This window comes from Condylura cristata, unplaced genomic scaffold, assembly GCF_000260355.1.
Source record: "Condylura cristata isolate star-nosed mole 26May11 unplaced genomic scaffold, ConCri1.0 scaffold00025, whole genome shotgun sequence".
Classification (NCBI taxonomy): domain Eukaryota; kingdom Metazoa; phylum Chordata; class Mammalia; order Eulipotyphla; family Talpidae; genus Condylura; species Condylura cristata.
This window is the reverse complement of record NW_004567126.1, coordinates 19,872,332-19,887,154: the sequence shown is the minus strand read 5'-3', so window position 1 is coordinate 19,887,154 and position 14,823 is coordinate 19,872,332. Positions and strand designations below refer to the sequence as shown.

The window sequence follows — 14,823 nt, the reverse complement described above, 5'->3', positions numbered from 1 at the left end:
GGCAACCAAAACTACCCCAGCAGGCCCCAAGAAGCTGGGCCAAAGGACATTAATTAGGGGAGCTGCCTGAGCCAAATCCAGCTTTTCCAGAAGCCAGGTCCAGCTTGTGTCCTCCAAAGTGTGGGGAGAAAAGTTCTCGAATGAGGAAGATTCTGCGGGCCTGGCTGAGTGTCAGGGGCTGGCCTCCACCCCAGAAGGAAGCAGCTGGAATCCCATTGCCTTCTAAAGCTCAGCCCACCAACCTTGCCTCACTTTCCCCACCAGTTGGGCAGAGAAGCAGCTTTCCTGACATCCCACCCTTGGAAGGACAGGGGCTCAGGAAGGCAGCTCTCCCTTTAAACCAAGGACCGTTCGTTGTTAAATACCATCCACTCTGGTTAATGCTGCCACTTCCTTTCTGGCTTCTCTCTCAGGTAGCAGCTGTAATCCGTGTAGGCACTACGACTACCACTGTCAGGATTTTTCTGGAATGTTCTAAAATGTACTAGTGATGGCTTCTGAAAAAATTCAAGAGAAAAGTAGGAACCCAACACTTCAGTATTTCCTTGCCACTTAGGAAGCTGAGATTTTTTTCAGGAGAAAAGGACAGAGTGTGTCTGGGAGATGACAGCTCCTAGGCTAAGGGGTGGCCTTTGATCCTGAAGGCAGGCTGATGGCACAGCTTGGAACTCGGTGATGCAGATGGGGTATGAGAGCACCCTAACTCTTTCCCCTGTCACCCCATCTGTGACGTTGTACCAGGACAAACTCCGGCCTGCTGCCATCTATTTTCCCCAAGTCCAGAGAAGGCAAACGAGATGTCCGCCCAGTCAGACACAGCCGAGAAGCAGAGCAGGAAGGGTGACCCACCCACCCACAGAGGAACAGGCAACATTAGGTAACAGTTAACTTTGGGAGATTAAAAAGGTGTCCTCTGAGAAGTGGGTGTTAAGCCACCCTGTGGTGCTGCTTCTGAGTTGAGTAGTGTCCCCCAGATTCTGGAAAGACAAAGGGGGTGGGCTAAGAAACGAAGCACGCCACCAAAGCAGGTTAGCCCTACCTCATCCTTGACCGGGGTCTGGCACGGTCCATGGGGTCACCAGGAGAGGATCCTTCAGGTCTGTCAGAATCCTGGAAAGCCTCAGCGTCCCCCACTCTGCACCCCTGAAAAAAGCCACACTCAAGGGATGTTCAGGGGAGACGATCTGTTTATTGTAGCCAATAAACCCAAGTGATAACACATAGGGCAGAAGAACCTCATCCGCTCCACAAAGCAGACACGGCACAGCCATGCGTCGTAGAGGTCCACTAGGTTTCTCTCCGCCACGTCTCCCCCCACCACGTAGAACGTGACACCAAGAAAGTGCATAAAGGTAGTCGGGTCTCCCCCTCCAAGTGCACAAAGAGCAATGAGAACATTCCAACGTTTGCCTTTGGGGAATCAAATCAGAGCATTAAGAAATGATTGTCCCCCCTCCCCCCGCCACAATGTAACTTTTGGGGTGGGTGTAGTGAGATGCTTTTCATTTATATATATAATATATCTATACCTATATATAGACTATGTACAAATGCATCAGCAAGCTTCAGCAAAGGAAGACACAGCAAGAGGCACAGCGAGAGACAAAAGCTGTCTGTCCTTAAGACATTAGTAGGAAGGAAACTTCTTGATCCATCACCTGTTCCAGCACACCAAGTCCTCCTGTGGCCTGGGGCTACCTTCTGGACCAGCCAGTAGCTTCAATCATCCATATGCTTCCCCTGACCTCATAAATATTGACTAGCCCTCCTCCCCAGGAGACTCGCAGGGAGAAACACGGCTCAGGTCAACTTCTCCTTTGTGTAATAATTGGGTGTAACTGTGATGAGCCCCCAGGGGAGGGCAGGCAGCTATTTCCAAAGCCAGTTCCAAGGCACCGCAAGGCGATTCAGTCCTGAAAATGTGTGCTTTGTTCTTATAAGCGAAATCTCATAGATCAGCCAGCCCTTCTCTCTTTACAGCGGCCCTGAATTAGGAGGAAGAGACAGGTAGGGCGTCTGCGGAGAGCAGGAGGGGCTGGGCAGACTCAACTCAGCAGGGCGCAGGGACAGGGGCATGCAGCCCGAAGCGGAAGAGGGGCAGCTTGCTGGTATCCAGAGCAGGCTAGAGAAATGGCTGCCGGGAGACATCTCACAGCTCCCCATCTCTACTCACAGAAGCCCTGCTGTTCCCAACCTCCTTGCCCTGGGGGAGCGGCTCTGAGGCCTCTGGAAAGCATCTAAGAAGCTAGAGGAGAAAGTGCGTATGAGGGTGGGCCCCTGTGCAAAGGTGGTCCCCGCTTTTCCCTATCTGCTGGTAGCGAGGCACTGCTCTGCTGAGACCCCGCGAGGCCACACAGAGCAGGGAGGAACCCGGGAGTCTTGGGCTTCTTAATGGAGACTTAGGACTTGTTAGAATAAGCCCAGGGAATCTTGCAAATGAGTCCCCTACCTGTGAGTCCTGGAAAAAGAAAGTTCCCACATTGGCATAGATTGTCCCTTACCCCTCCAGGAGAGGAGCGTCCAGAAGAGGTGGAATCTGCATGTGGTTGTGTCTGACAACCCTTGGTCTCGCTGGAGTGAGGTGCCTGCCACCCCCGTCTCCCCGTGGCAGCTGGCCTGCAGGGCAGTGTCCACAGGCCCAGGCATCCTTGGCAGTGTGTTGATTGGCAGTTAGGTACTGAGCCGTTGAGTTAGAATTTCCAGATGAGCGGGCCTCACCCCACCCAGGATCTATCTGGCTGGTCACTCGCGTCCACTCTGCCCAGCCACTCTCCCTCTTCCCTCTCTCCTGCCTTCCTCCCTTCCCAGGGCCCACCCGGTCTCCCTTCTTTCCTTTCAACTCCATCCCCACAAGCAGTGGCTGCTGAGGTGGAAATAGATGCACCCAACATTTTAAACTTGGTCCCCACCATGCTGTCCTGGCAGTTCCCAACTCTATTATGGCTTTGTGTGCGTCCCTGGCACAGTGCCCGACACGTGGCAGATGGTCAATAAATGGGTGTTGAGTTGACATGAATTAAACTGAAGCTCCCCTTTGCTATTGCTCTCTCCCCAAATTGGCCATCTGATGGGCAGAGGCAGAGAATGGTCCCTGAGACTGTCGTTCCTGTCTGTACCCCCTTTCCCCAGACTCGTCCCTGCCCTGGGCACTGATTCCCTGAGCCAGGGCAGGCTGAGCCCCTGGGGAGGCTGGGAAAGTGCTGCAGAGGGCCAGCCGCTGGGGAGAGGGGACGCTGCCCACAGCTCTGCCCTCAGCCCTTCGCGCCAATCCCTGCCCAGCGCAGCCTGGGGGGCTTGGGAGATGAGCCCACTTCCTTCGCTTGTCCTCCCCCATCTCCGGGGCCCCTCCAGCCAGGAAAACTATGGCTCTTGATTCACACTGGAGACTGAGGGGCCAGAGTTGCTGGCAAGACCCTCGGTTCCGTCTGCCTGTTTGACTGCCTGTTCCTCACCTGCAGCCTGAGTGACTCGGTGAGCTGGTCTCTGAGGGTCTCCCCAAGGAATGTTCTCCAAGCCAGCAGTTTCTTTCTCTGTCTCGCTCCCGGTCTAGAGGCTTAAGCAATTTCCTCAATGTGATTATAAATGGCAGTGAAAGTTGGCTCCCCACAAGTCCTACTTTCTTCCCCACAGAGGGAGCTCAGGGTGGGTGATGCGGCTCCAGAGAATCCCTGGCCCCGCGACAATGAGGCCCAAGGCTCCCCTCACATTTCCCACTTCCCTCCCCAGATGTCTCTAAAAGCGACATAGAACCCCCAGTGAGGGCAAGAGGCGGGAGAGCTGTCCAGATCGGCCCTGAACAAGGCTGTCTGGCTCTGCTCACCAGCTCCTCTGCTCCGTGGCTGCCCCGTGGAGGGGTGCCGTCCACGCCACTCTACCCTGCACCCCCAACCCCTCACGCCCTCAGCTGACTTCAAAATTCATTTCCTGTCGGCGGGTAATTATGGTGGGAAAGGACCAGCACCTGGAACACCACCATCCACCCAGCTCCCTTTCCACTGGGACCCTCACCCCAAAGCCCAAGGCCTCTGTGGCAGCAGCCGAGAGGGACAATACAGGCCCCCAAGTTAGAGGACCCAGCGCCACCCCCAGTCTGACAGGGCTGCCCAGGGTGGGAGCAGTGGGGGAGCTGGGAGGCCTCTCCCCAGTGCAGGTCCTCTCTGCAGCCACCAGCCAAGTCCCAAGGCTGGGCAGAGCGCACACGGAGCCCCCCCTCCACACTGCCCACCCTCCTCTCTTCTCTCTGGCACCCTCCTCCTCTCAGGCAGGTTTGAGCCCACTCCTCCCTCCCCAGGGCCCACGCATCCCAGACGTCATGACAGTTTTCCCAAATGAAAGAGAGGTGGCTCACTCTTGGTGCAGGGTGGGGGACACAGTGAGGGGTTTAGGAGGCCCAGGTGGGCCCTGGGGTCCCGGTTCGAGAGAAGCACACTGAGAGGGCAGGCAGGGGCACACCGTGCGGGCGGAGTGGAGGGAGCGGGCACAGGGCCTGCGCCCGCCGTTACTTGGTGCCTTCCTCCACGTTACCCTCTCCGTCGGTCTTGCCCTCCTCCTCTGTCTTCAAGTCGTCCGTGCTCAGTTTCTGCTCTTTTTTCCTCCTCACACATTTCACCACCATCAGCACCAAGATGACCACAGCCAGGAAGCCCCCCACAGAGGCACCCACGATCACCGCCACTGTGGAATCCCGCTCAGGGGGCTCTGGAGAAGGAAAAGACACAGACCTGCTGAGCGCTCGGGAGGGGGTGCCACAGAGAAGGCCTCCTCCCCTGCCCCCTGCTCCCAACACGATGGGGCCCAAACTGACCACTCTCCTCCAAAAACAGGACTCCAGTCAAAGAGAAAAATCAACCCTCCAGTGGACTTGAGCACCCCACCCACGCCCCCAGGGGAGGGTGGACCCTGCAGAGCTGACTTGGAGCCCCACAGGCCCAAGATTTGAGTTGCAACTACTGTAATCCTCAATTCCATCATTTGCAGAATGAGAATAAAATAGCACCCTTGGGAGGGCTTGCTGAGGAGAGGTGTCCTCACTGAGTCTAGTCCAGTAACTGAGACACAGTGAGTGCAGGGCCGTGAAGGTGCTACTACTGCAGGCAAGATCACGCCCTCCACGTGTCCGGACTCTGCCCAGTTCCCTAAGGACTGGAGGGAATTCAATGGATGCCTGACCCCAGCACAAGCGGCTGCCCCAGGGCACAGCCTCTTCAGAGGTGCCGGAGCTGATACAGCCCAGGAGAGCAGGGCAGGAAAGGTCAGGGGGGCCAGCTCTGGGGCCCCCACGCTGCCCTCACCTTCCAGGAGGACCTTCAGGTTGATCTTGCCATGGCCACGGTTGCGGTCGGGCGGGTTCATGATGTAGCAGTTGTAGATGCCCTCGTCCTCCAGCTGCACGTTTTTCAGCATCACCGACACGTCATACTTGCTGGGGTTCCCCGAGAACTCCACTCGGTCTCGGAACCTCTCCAGCTTCAGGTTGATGATCTTCAGGCGAAACTGGAAGAACTGGGGGTGGGGCGAGGGACAGGTTGGGGCGCTGCAGGGGCAGAGAGCTGCCAAACTGCCAAAGGAGAGCAGGATGCTCCCCCCTCCTGTAAACCCTCTTTTGTGGAAGCAAGCATGCCACACCCCAAAAGGGTCAACCTCCTCCACCCTCCCCAGGCCACCTAAGGGTGACTCCATGTGTCCTCTGCCGAAGCCTGCCACAGACAGCCCACCAGGGTCCAGTGGCGGCCAGTGGAGGGAGACCCGGGCTCCGACTGAGGCGCCCCTCCTCCCACCCAGCCACCCTCCTGCCTTCCCCATCCCGGGCTTCACCATCTCCTCGGAGCAGTTACTGCACTCCTGGTAAGTCCAGTTCAGGGAGAACTGCTTGTGGTTCACTGTGTAGCAGGAGTTGAAGGTGCAGGACAGGCGGGCGTCGGAGCCATTGAGGACGTTGAGGTTGGTCGGTACTGTGACTTCCATGCTCCGCGCTGCGGACAAAGCCACAAGCTGGTGAGGACTCTGACTGCCAGGAGGGCCAAGGTTGGGGTGGGGCAGAGCTGTGGCAGCAGGCTGGGTCCCTTGTGTTTGAGATTGGCGGAGGGGGGCGGTGGAATATACATCTTAGAACCTCTCCTTATGTTAAGCTGGTTGAGCAACGCCAGGATGGAGCAAGACTTTATCACCTGCCAAGCCTGAGACCCCGAGAACCTTTTCCAGGACCACGGTGGGGCAGCCCCTACCTCTGGCCATTGGACCCCATTCCTGGGGCTGCCAGCTGCTCAAAGAGGGCCTCAGGGGAGGGGTTCCACTGCGCTGGCCTCAGCTTCCCCCTTCCTCCTCCCACCTCTTCCAGACATCTTGCTGAGCCAAAGTCCTCCCCACTAGCACGGAGAGCGCATGGAGTGGGCAGCCTTGAGGACAGACGGAGACCCCAACACCCCAAGGCCAGAGCCAAGCAAGGCACCTAGCGCAGCCCAGCACCCTTATTCCCCCTCAGGCCCTGGCAGGCAGGGAGGCGTGGGGACAAGCCCTGGCAGGGGGAAAAGGTGCCCGGAAGAAGAGACGTCACTGCAGGGAGCACCCGATGGACCCACAGGAACCCGAGCTCCTTTGGGAGAGGCGGGCCTGGAAAGACACAGACACAGGCTCCAATTAGCTGTACAGTCCCGGCACCCCCAGCTAAGGGGCAGGTGGGGGCCACAGGCTACCGGCAGCACCAGTCTAGGCTCAGGATTGCTGCGGGCTGGGGCTGGAAAGACCCCCACTCTGAGATCTAGGTAGGGCAAAGTCTAGGGTGCAAAACTGAAAGCCCCCCCCATCCTCACTCTCAGGGTTACACAGCTCCTTAAATCTCGTTTCCTGGACACCCGACCCCCTCGCCTCCCGCTTGTCCTGACCTGCATTCTAAGATAGTCTGCCAATACTCGGGGCCGCGTGAAAGAAGTTCATAAAAGCTGAAAGTTCATAAAGACAAGCTTTCTCTACAGAGGGTAAGAGAGATGCCCAGAGCATCACTCACCCATCATTGACCCAAAACTCAAAAATCTCCCACGACAACCTAGACATGTAGTCTAAGCCCTGGGGGGTCACTGCCTGGAGAGAGGCAGGCGGGCTCCCTGCAGCATGGAGCTTGTATTCAGGAGGGGGAGAGACGCTGACGGGGAGAGAACCATGCGACTTTCAGTAGTGACCCATCACGGCAGAGCAAGGTAAAAGCTGTTGTAGGTGGGTGGGCAGGAACACTGCTCCGAGGAGGCGGCATTTAGGCGACCCCTGAATAAAGTGAGGCCATGAGCCAGTAGAAGTTCTGAGGGGCGCAGGTCGCAGGTTCCTAGACAGTGAGTCAGAGTCCCAGAGAAGCAGGAGCACAGCGGGCCCCTCTAAGAGGCCAAGGGGGAGGCCCAGCTCCAAGAGTCAGGCAGGGAGCAGGTCACAGAGCCTGGCAGTCAGAACATGGAGCGAGGGTCTGTCTTCTGAAGTGAGATTATACTCAGTAGGGAGCTGGGCAAGGGGGCAGCCAGGAGGCTGTCCAGCCAAGACCTGTGGCTGTCAGTGTAGAAGAACACAGACCGAGAGCCTTAGGGTGGGTTCAAGCCCAGTGCCACCTCCTTCAGCTGGGAGGACGTGGGCAAACTCCTTCGCCCTCTAAGCCTCAGTCCCCTCTGCAAGGCACAGGTGAGGCCTACCTACCTTCCAGAGGGTTCCCATCATTAAATGAGGTAAAATACGCAAGCGAAGCCAGTGTGTAGTGTGCCTGGAGACAAGTGCTCAGCCAGCTCTGACATGCAAATCCTCCTCAAACTCTGTCCCCTGAAAGGGAGGGATTCTAGAGGCGTGTCCAAGAGAAAGCACCTGGAGGTCTGACCCCTCAGGCCAGCTCCCGGGAACTCCCCCAGACCTGCCACCCAGCCCAGGGCTGCAGGCGGAGGAGCCCTGCAGGCTCTCACGTTTTGAACTGGTATGATTCAAACTGCTGCTTGGCCCCACCCCAGAAGCAGCCGCACTGCAGCCTGGATCTGGGGTAGCATAGTGGGCCCAGCAGCCTTCACTCAGCCCACCCCCCCAGGAAGAGGGGGTGCTGCGAATGCTGGCTGCAGAGGACATGACCCCGGCCTCTGGAGGGAAAGAGAGAGGTATGGGGCCCACCTGCAAAAGCAAGGACCCTAGGTGTGTGCTCCAGTGCTCATTAGGGGAGTTGTCCTGGGGAGGCTAAAGGGGGGAGAAGGGGGGGGGAAGGACTGCAGGAAGAATAAAGCCAAATTCCCATCTCCCCACTTTCAGGGCCATTATGAAAGCAAAGCACCAGATCAAGGAGGTGTACAGAAAATACCAGTGCCACCCCCACTCTGCAGAGGCAGAGAAATCTTGCAGGGAAGGAGCCTGGCAGGGCCTTGCCCTGAGCTTGCCTTGTATTGCAGTGTGGCCCTGGTACCTTCCCAGGCCTGCCCCCTTCCCCACCAGAAGAAGCACGTCCACCAGAAGGGACATCAGACAGGAGTTACTGTCTGAGCCACCAGACCCTGGCCTCTCTCCTGCCCAGGCCCACCGCACAATGCCTATTAGAACTTGAACCCAACCCCAGCAGGCATCTCCAACCATCTTGAACAGTCAGAACCCTGGTGTGGGGAAGGGCAGAGCTGTGGGAAGTGAGGGGCCTTTTCTGGATGGCAGGATGAGGTGCAAGGCGGGGCCCCTCTGCGGCATCCTTACTTTGCAGACCTGCAGAGGGACACGCGTGCCCTCTAGTGGCCAGAGAGGTCAAAGACAAGTCCCAAATGCAGGAAGGGAGACATGGCCAAACTAGAAGGGGAGGACCTCGAGAGCTGTACTTCTAGCCCTATGGTTTTACCATCTAGGAAAATGGGGGCCAAGAGAGACGCACAGACCAGAAAAAGCGGGGGCCAGAATCATGGTTCCTGACTTCTAGCCCTGGGCCCCCACTTCAACCTGAGACCTCACCAGGCTTCCAGACTCCCAGTCTCGAGGGCTCTGGGCCTTTCACTACCCAGGCCCTCATTAAAGATGGGACACATATAACACAATGAAGTCAGAGCTACGAGCAAAACCCTGCTGCCTTGATGGCTTTGTCACTTCAAGCAGCTAAATCACACCTAGGCCCAAAGGACTTCACAGCAACAACAAAGAGCTGGGTTGTGTTTACCACAGATACCACAATCTTATTACCATCTCCACGTTCCTGATAAGGAAATGAAGAACAAAGAGACAAAATAAATAAACAAGTTCACAGCTGGTCAATGACAAGGCTAGATTTGACCCAGGGCCCAGGCCCAAACAGGTAAGGGTATGACTGTCATCCAGGGTCACCCAGGGGTGGGGCCAGGCCCTATCCTTGGCATCCCCCAGCTCTGGGCAGGCTGGCCGGAGGAGGATGGGTCTTCGGATTTCTAACTCACAGAAAGGAAATGATGATCAACAGAGATTAGGAGTTAGGTCCCAGCCCTGCTAGGGCCCCCTACCCGCACCCGCCGTTCTCAGGGCTAGGCCCATGTCCTCCACTGTTCTGACTGGACCCCTTCCAGGGAGCACAAAAATTTGTTGGTTTCCTGCCAAACACTACCACCTGCAGAGACTGGGGGTTAATTCTTTTTATTCCTCTTTCCAACCCTATGAAAAACAACTCATGGGTTTATCTTATTCTTGATTTTAACAGGGTAGACAGACTGTGTCTAAGCTTTCTGGGGTACATTGTCTCCCAGGGTAAACCCTGCCTCCCAGGTGAGTGTGACATGCAGCCTCCATCTCCTGCATGCCTACGTATGAATCTTCCTGCACCCCAACATCTCCCTCCCAGGCCAGCCCACCTCTGTGCAGCTTTGAGATCAACCTTCTTCATCACTCCTCACTCCAAAACCTGCACTGGCTCCCTGTTGCCTCCCAGACCAAGTCCAGGCTCCAGGGCACAGCTTCCAAGCTTCTTGTCCTCCAAGACCAACTTAGCTCATGTCCTCATCCTGCCTCCTCTGCTGACCCCTCCCACCCTCCAGCAGCCTCCACCCCAGTAACCCCCTGAGTTCCTTCTTTTCCAGAAAATGCCACCTTCTTTCACCCCTTGCACATCTCTGCCTCAGATGGGAATCTCCTTCACCCTTCTGCCCCTGAAGCCCCCAGCTCATAAGGCTTCAGCTCAGGCACAGCTCCCCAGTCCTGTGCCCGCGGCACCCACAGGGCCCAGAGGCACATGGCAGTGACCAGGACCAGACAACTCCACCTCCCGGCACCTCGGTTTCTGCATCTCTAAAGCAGGCGACCACTGCAGGGCTGTTGTGGGGATTAAATGCTTGTAAATCTCACAGCACCTGGCTTGTCAGCTCGGGGCTTGGCCATTGTGATTACCACCATGCTTCCTGTTGTTACCACTGCACGTAGGACATGGCATTGTTCTTATTTATCGATGTGTCTGTGTCCCCCAGGAAGCTCTGGGGAACTGATGCTTATTCATCTTGGTGTCCCTGACCCAAAGCCGTGTGTGTCACACACAGGACATGCAACAGACGGCCACAGAAGGCAGGGAAGCCTCTGTCCTCTGCCTACCCCAGCAGCAGACCCATGCAGTGGCCTGGCCGAGGACCAGACTCCACTTTCTAGGCCTCTGCCAGTAGAACTCAGACTTAAAGGCCAGGCCAAAGCCAGCAATCTTGAGAAAAACTCTGGGGCAACCCACTGTTTGGATTATTTCTGATTCAAACTGGTCTCCATGCTCCTGGTGTGTGTCCAGAGCTTGCTAGCTTGTCCCCTACCCCTTGGGCAGCTCTATACTCATCTCACAAACCCAGCCCCTGGCCAGTCCCTCCTTGTCACTTCTGGCATCTCTCCATCTTGGGGACCTGCGCTATTACAGCCACCAGAGCCACAGTGTCCATGTCAGCTCTCTGGCTTGGGCATGTTTACCCACAGCACCCGTCAAGTTCAAGTCCAAGTCCCCATTCCTGCATTCTTCCTGGGACTCCCCAGTACCCGCCTCCCACCCCACCCCCATCTGGAAAGGCTTTAGCTTCCTGCCACCACCCCACAGCTGCCATGCTTCATCCTGGATGTTTCCCCTAAGCCACACCCTGGTCCTTTTCACTGAGGCCCTTTCCTCTCCTCGAATGGGTCAGGGTCTCACCAGACTGCCTCCCTTGCCCGGTGCTTCACCCCAACTCCCAAAGGAGCTCCATCCCCAGACCCACCCCCAGATCCGTACACACAGCCTTTTACCCAACTCCCCCTTTTCGCTGGCACTTGTGACTCAATTATGGTTAACAAGCAACACTATATTTTAGACATTGAGAATCCAGCTCAGTCTCTCAATGAGTAAACCAACTAAGAGGTCATGGCAAACAGGGGTTCAAATCTCAGCTCCCCTCAAACTCGCTGTATGACCTAATAAGGAAAGTTACATGACTGCTCTGGGCCTGCCTCGTCCTCTGTCACGTGAGAATACCAGTATCTGCCTCCCCCAAGGTCTAAACAAGATGCACAGCACACATGAGCGTGTTCAGAAAGCCCAGCTATGACGGAGCACCCACTGCGTGCCAGACCCACAAAAGGCCCAGGCAACAGGTAGGTATTCCCGGGTTCAGCAGCGAAGGAGCTGAGCTTGGAGGGGGCCTCACAGCTCTATGGTCATGAAGTAAATGACAAAGGTGGCTTTGCACCCAGACCTGATTTCAAGTCTCATGCTCTTTCAACTGCCCAAGTTTCTGTAACACTGCTGCTGTGTTGTTGATACCTCAGCAGATCTCGGCGGCCTCACCATGCAGGCTGCCAGGGGTGCTGCCTGCTTAGCTCACCTACCCAGTGCCCAGCGTGGTACGACAGAGAGAGACAGACTTCGTCCGAGAGAATATTCCCGCAGACAATCCTCAGACTACACCAGCAATTGCTAGGCTTAGAAACAAAAATGAAACTCTAGAAAGCATACCTGCAATAACTGTCTAGCCCACCTACCACCAGGAAGGTGATCAGCTATGACCTTAACACCGGACCACTTGACAAGACAGTCTGCGTGGCTGGATTGAGTGGCTGTGGGACACAGTCTTCATGGGCCACGGCCTCGCCTAGCCCTTGGACTCCGTTTTCCTATTTTTCCTCATCTCTTCACCTGGCCCTCCTCCACCCCAGATGGCTCAAGCCAGAGGTACCTGCTCTACCAGCCTGCTTCGCCAGGTCCCCTCCCAATCCAGACATCATTGCTCCAGCCTCCTTCCCACCTACTTCCCCCACACATTTCAACAAATCGGGGGTACAGATTTCCAGGGAACCAGACCCAGACTCAACTTTCTGCTCCCCCAACTCCCCCATATACTCTCTCCTAATATCCCAAATCTACCAGATCCCAAGGAACGGGGCTTATGGAAAAAGCCCTTTAAGGGAGCATCAAGTCCCAGAACCCCACAGATTTCAGCAGCTTAAGGAAAATCCATGAAGAGTCTATAGATCTAGCTACCTCTGCCCCCCACCCCCATGTAGGTCAACTTCAGGGGACTCCAAAGACATCACCTCCCTAGATAATTGTCAGCCCCAAGAAACTCAGATCCCCTGACCCAACGTTTCTGTGACAACTAGTCCCAGAGTGATGCAGCCCCCAGCAATGTCTCCCCCAGACCCGCAGGCACCTCCCTTCCCAAGGACACCAGAGGGAAGCTTAGCTCTGTCTCCCTCCTGCCCCCTCCCCCCATCACTTCCAGGCATCTCTGTATTCGGGACCCTCAGAGCATGCAGAGGTACAGTCTAACTTACCCAAAGAGAAAAAGAGACTGAGCCCCGTGAGACTGAAGGCAGGGCGAGGTAGCCAGGCATCTTTGTGCATTTTCAGACTGAGATGTTAGTCGGGAGGGGGGTGGGAGAGGGTGATTTGAGGGGCGGAGGGCTATGAGGGAGAAATGGTTAAATGCTAAAAAGAAATGCACAGGTGTACTTCAAAGACACATACAACATTAAGGAAGCTTTATTTCCATCTCTCTAATATGGCCGGCTCGTGTGTTGCTGCTTAAAAGAGAGAGGGAGTGTGTAAAGGAGAGAGAGAGAGAAAAGGGGGATGGAGTAAATTTTGTGGTTGGTGGATTCCAAAAGCAGGTGGGAGGGCATGAAAAAGTCTTTCTGCAAAGAACAAAGTTCCTGGAATTTTTACCCTCCCGAGCAGGTACAAAAGCAAAAACCGACTTCCCTCTTTACGGGGATGCTTGTTGGGTTTTGAAAGCTGTCAGAGAAACCCATTTATTTTAAAGCTGTCATCAGAAGCAATTTTTGTCATTTACAACCCCCGAAAAAGGAAATGCTTGTTTTTAGTGTTATGGGGAAATGGTTCAGGGAAGTGAGTGGAGGAAACTTTCAGGAAGTAATGACTTCTTTGTTTTGTGTCTCCCCACATCCCCCCAGCATTTCCATTGAAAACAGAACACTTCAAAGCAAACTGGTCAAAACATCTAAGAGACCTTACAATCCAGGATGAGGTGAAATCTCTGGGGAATTCTGATTCTATCAACTCAACAGTAAAAAGACATGTTAAGAGAATTGAGAAAAGATAAAGATAGCTGGGCATTCGATTATATTAGCTAATTGTTTGGAGTGTGATAAAAATAAAATTATCAGTGGAATTCTCTATTACCATGGAGTGTTTATAGGTGAAATTACATGACTGGAATTTGCTGTAAAACATTCCTAGAGAGAAAATTAAAAATTACAGGAGGTAGGTAACAGCTGGCTATTGTAGCTAATTGTTGAAACCCTAGTTGGGCTCCCAAAGTGGCCTGGGACAGTTCTCTTTTCTGTTGTTTGTTTTTGAATTACTTTTCTTTGGAAAGAGGAAGACAAATAGGTTAATGTCACAAGAGACAGGGACCCCCACCCCCTCTCTTCTGGGAAGCCCCTGAATAAGAGCATAGGTCCTCAGACCACTGTCAAGACTGGACTAGAATGGGCCACTTTTGCACCAGAGAGAGCAACGAGTCTTCCCGAGAGCGTTAGCTCTGTGCCACCTGCAGCCCCACCGAGCAGTAACCTGGGAAAGTTCATTTCCTTCTTTTAAACAAAATGAAAGTGAGGAAACAGCCTCTTAGGATCTAGGAGAGTTACATGCTGAGCTGGAGACAGGATTCAAACTGAAGTGAGTGTGACACACTGGGATCCCTGTTTCACACACCTAAGAGACTCTAAAGCAGCCAAGGAAGGGGCTTCAGAGACACAGAAAGTAAGGTGCCCAGAGGAGGGGATGGAGGAACTAATGGAGCCAGCACTGTGCTTGGTGCAGAGTGGACACTTCAACAAGCAGGGGCTGCATAACTCCAGGGCCTGCCTGAATGAAAGAACGAACGGTTGAATGAATGAAGAACAAACCAGGATAGGGAGTAGGGAGAAGTGGACATTTGTCATGAAGGCAGTGAAATCTAACAAATGCTGCTAAGCTTCTCTAGCTGGGAAGAGAGCAACGGCCAGAGCATGGAGGTCATCCCTGAAGGCAGAAAGGCGGCGTGGAGCTCTGTCGTTCTCCCACACACGAGGAGGTTGCCCAGGCTCGGATCTTACACAGACTCTGTCGTCAAAGTGCTCTGTCACTTCACTAGGGTCTGGCTGCGGCTGGCCCAGCCAGAGAGCACACAGCCAGGTGAAGGAAATCCAGGGAGGAGAGGAAGGGGCTGCCCAAGAGGGAGAATCCTCTGGTGACCGTGGTCAGGCTGCACCTCCACCGGGCTCAGGCGCCAGGCCCCTTCACACTGGCAGGTGTGCCCAGAGGGGCAGACTGGCCAGACTGGGGCCTCAGCGCCCCGCCTGTGCCATCCCAGACTGCAGCAGAGCTTCCCATGCTGCCGCAGGCACATGTCAGCCAGAGAGATTTGG

General features: G+C 55.1%; 1 protein-coding gene and 2 long non-coding RNA genes across 3 annotated transcripts in view; 1 reads left to right on the top strand and 2 right to left on the bottom strand.

Moving 5' to 3' along the window:
* LOC105854069 overlaps positions 1–1,126 on the bottom strand; it is a 6,159-nt gene extending 5,033 nt beyond the window's left edge. The window contains exon 1 of the long non-coding RNA XR_001145794.1: positions 1,040–1,126. This is a non-coding gene — a long non-coding RNA (uncharacterized LOC105854069). The remainder of the gene's footprint in view (positions 1–1,039) is intronic.
* Positions 1–13,731, top strand: part of LOC105854068 — a 17,284-nt gene extending 3,553 nt beyond the window's left edge. Inside the window, exons 2-4 of the long non-coding RNA XR_001145792.1 lie at positions 9,656–9,720; positions 11,449–11,547; positions 13,366–13,731. This is a non-coding gene — a long non-coding RNA (uncharacterized LOC105854068). The remainder of the gene's footprint in view (positions 1–9,655; positions 9,721–11,448; positions 11,548–13,365) is intronic.
* SCN2B (sodium channel, voltage gated, type II beta subunit) lies at positions 1,175–12,994 on the bottom strand. Its single transcript, XM_012729796.1, has 4 exons — positions 12,727–12,994; positions 5,815–5,972; positions 5,292–5,502; positions 1,175–4,698 (listed from the first exon to the last, which is right to left on the bottom strand). The coding sequence occupies exons 1-4, from the start codon at positions 12,794–12,796 to the stop codon at positions 4,499–4,501; spliced, it is 639 nt and encodes a 212-aa protein (XP_012585250.1). The 5' UTR covers positions 12,797–12,994; the 3' UTR covers positions 1,175–4,498.
* Positions 13,732–14,823: the final 1,092 nt, after the last annotated feature.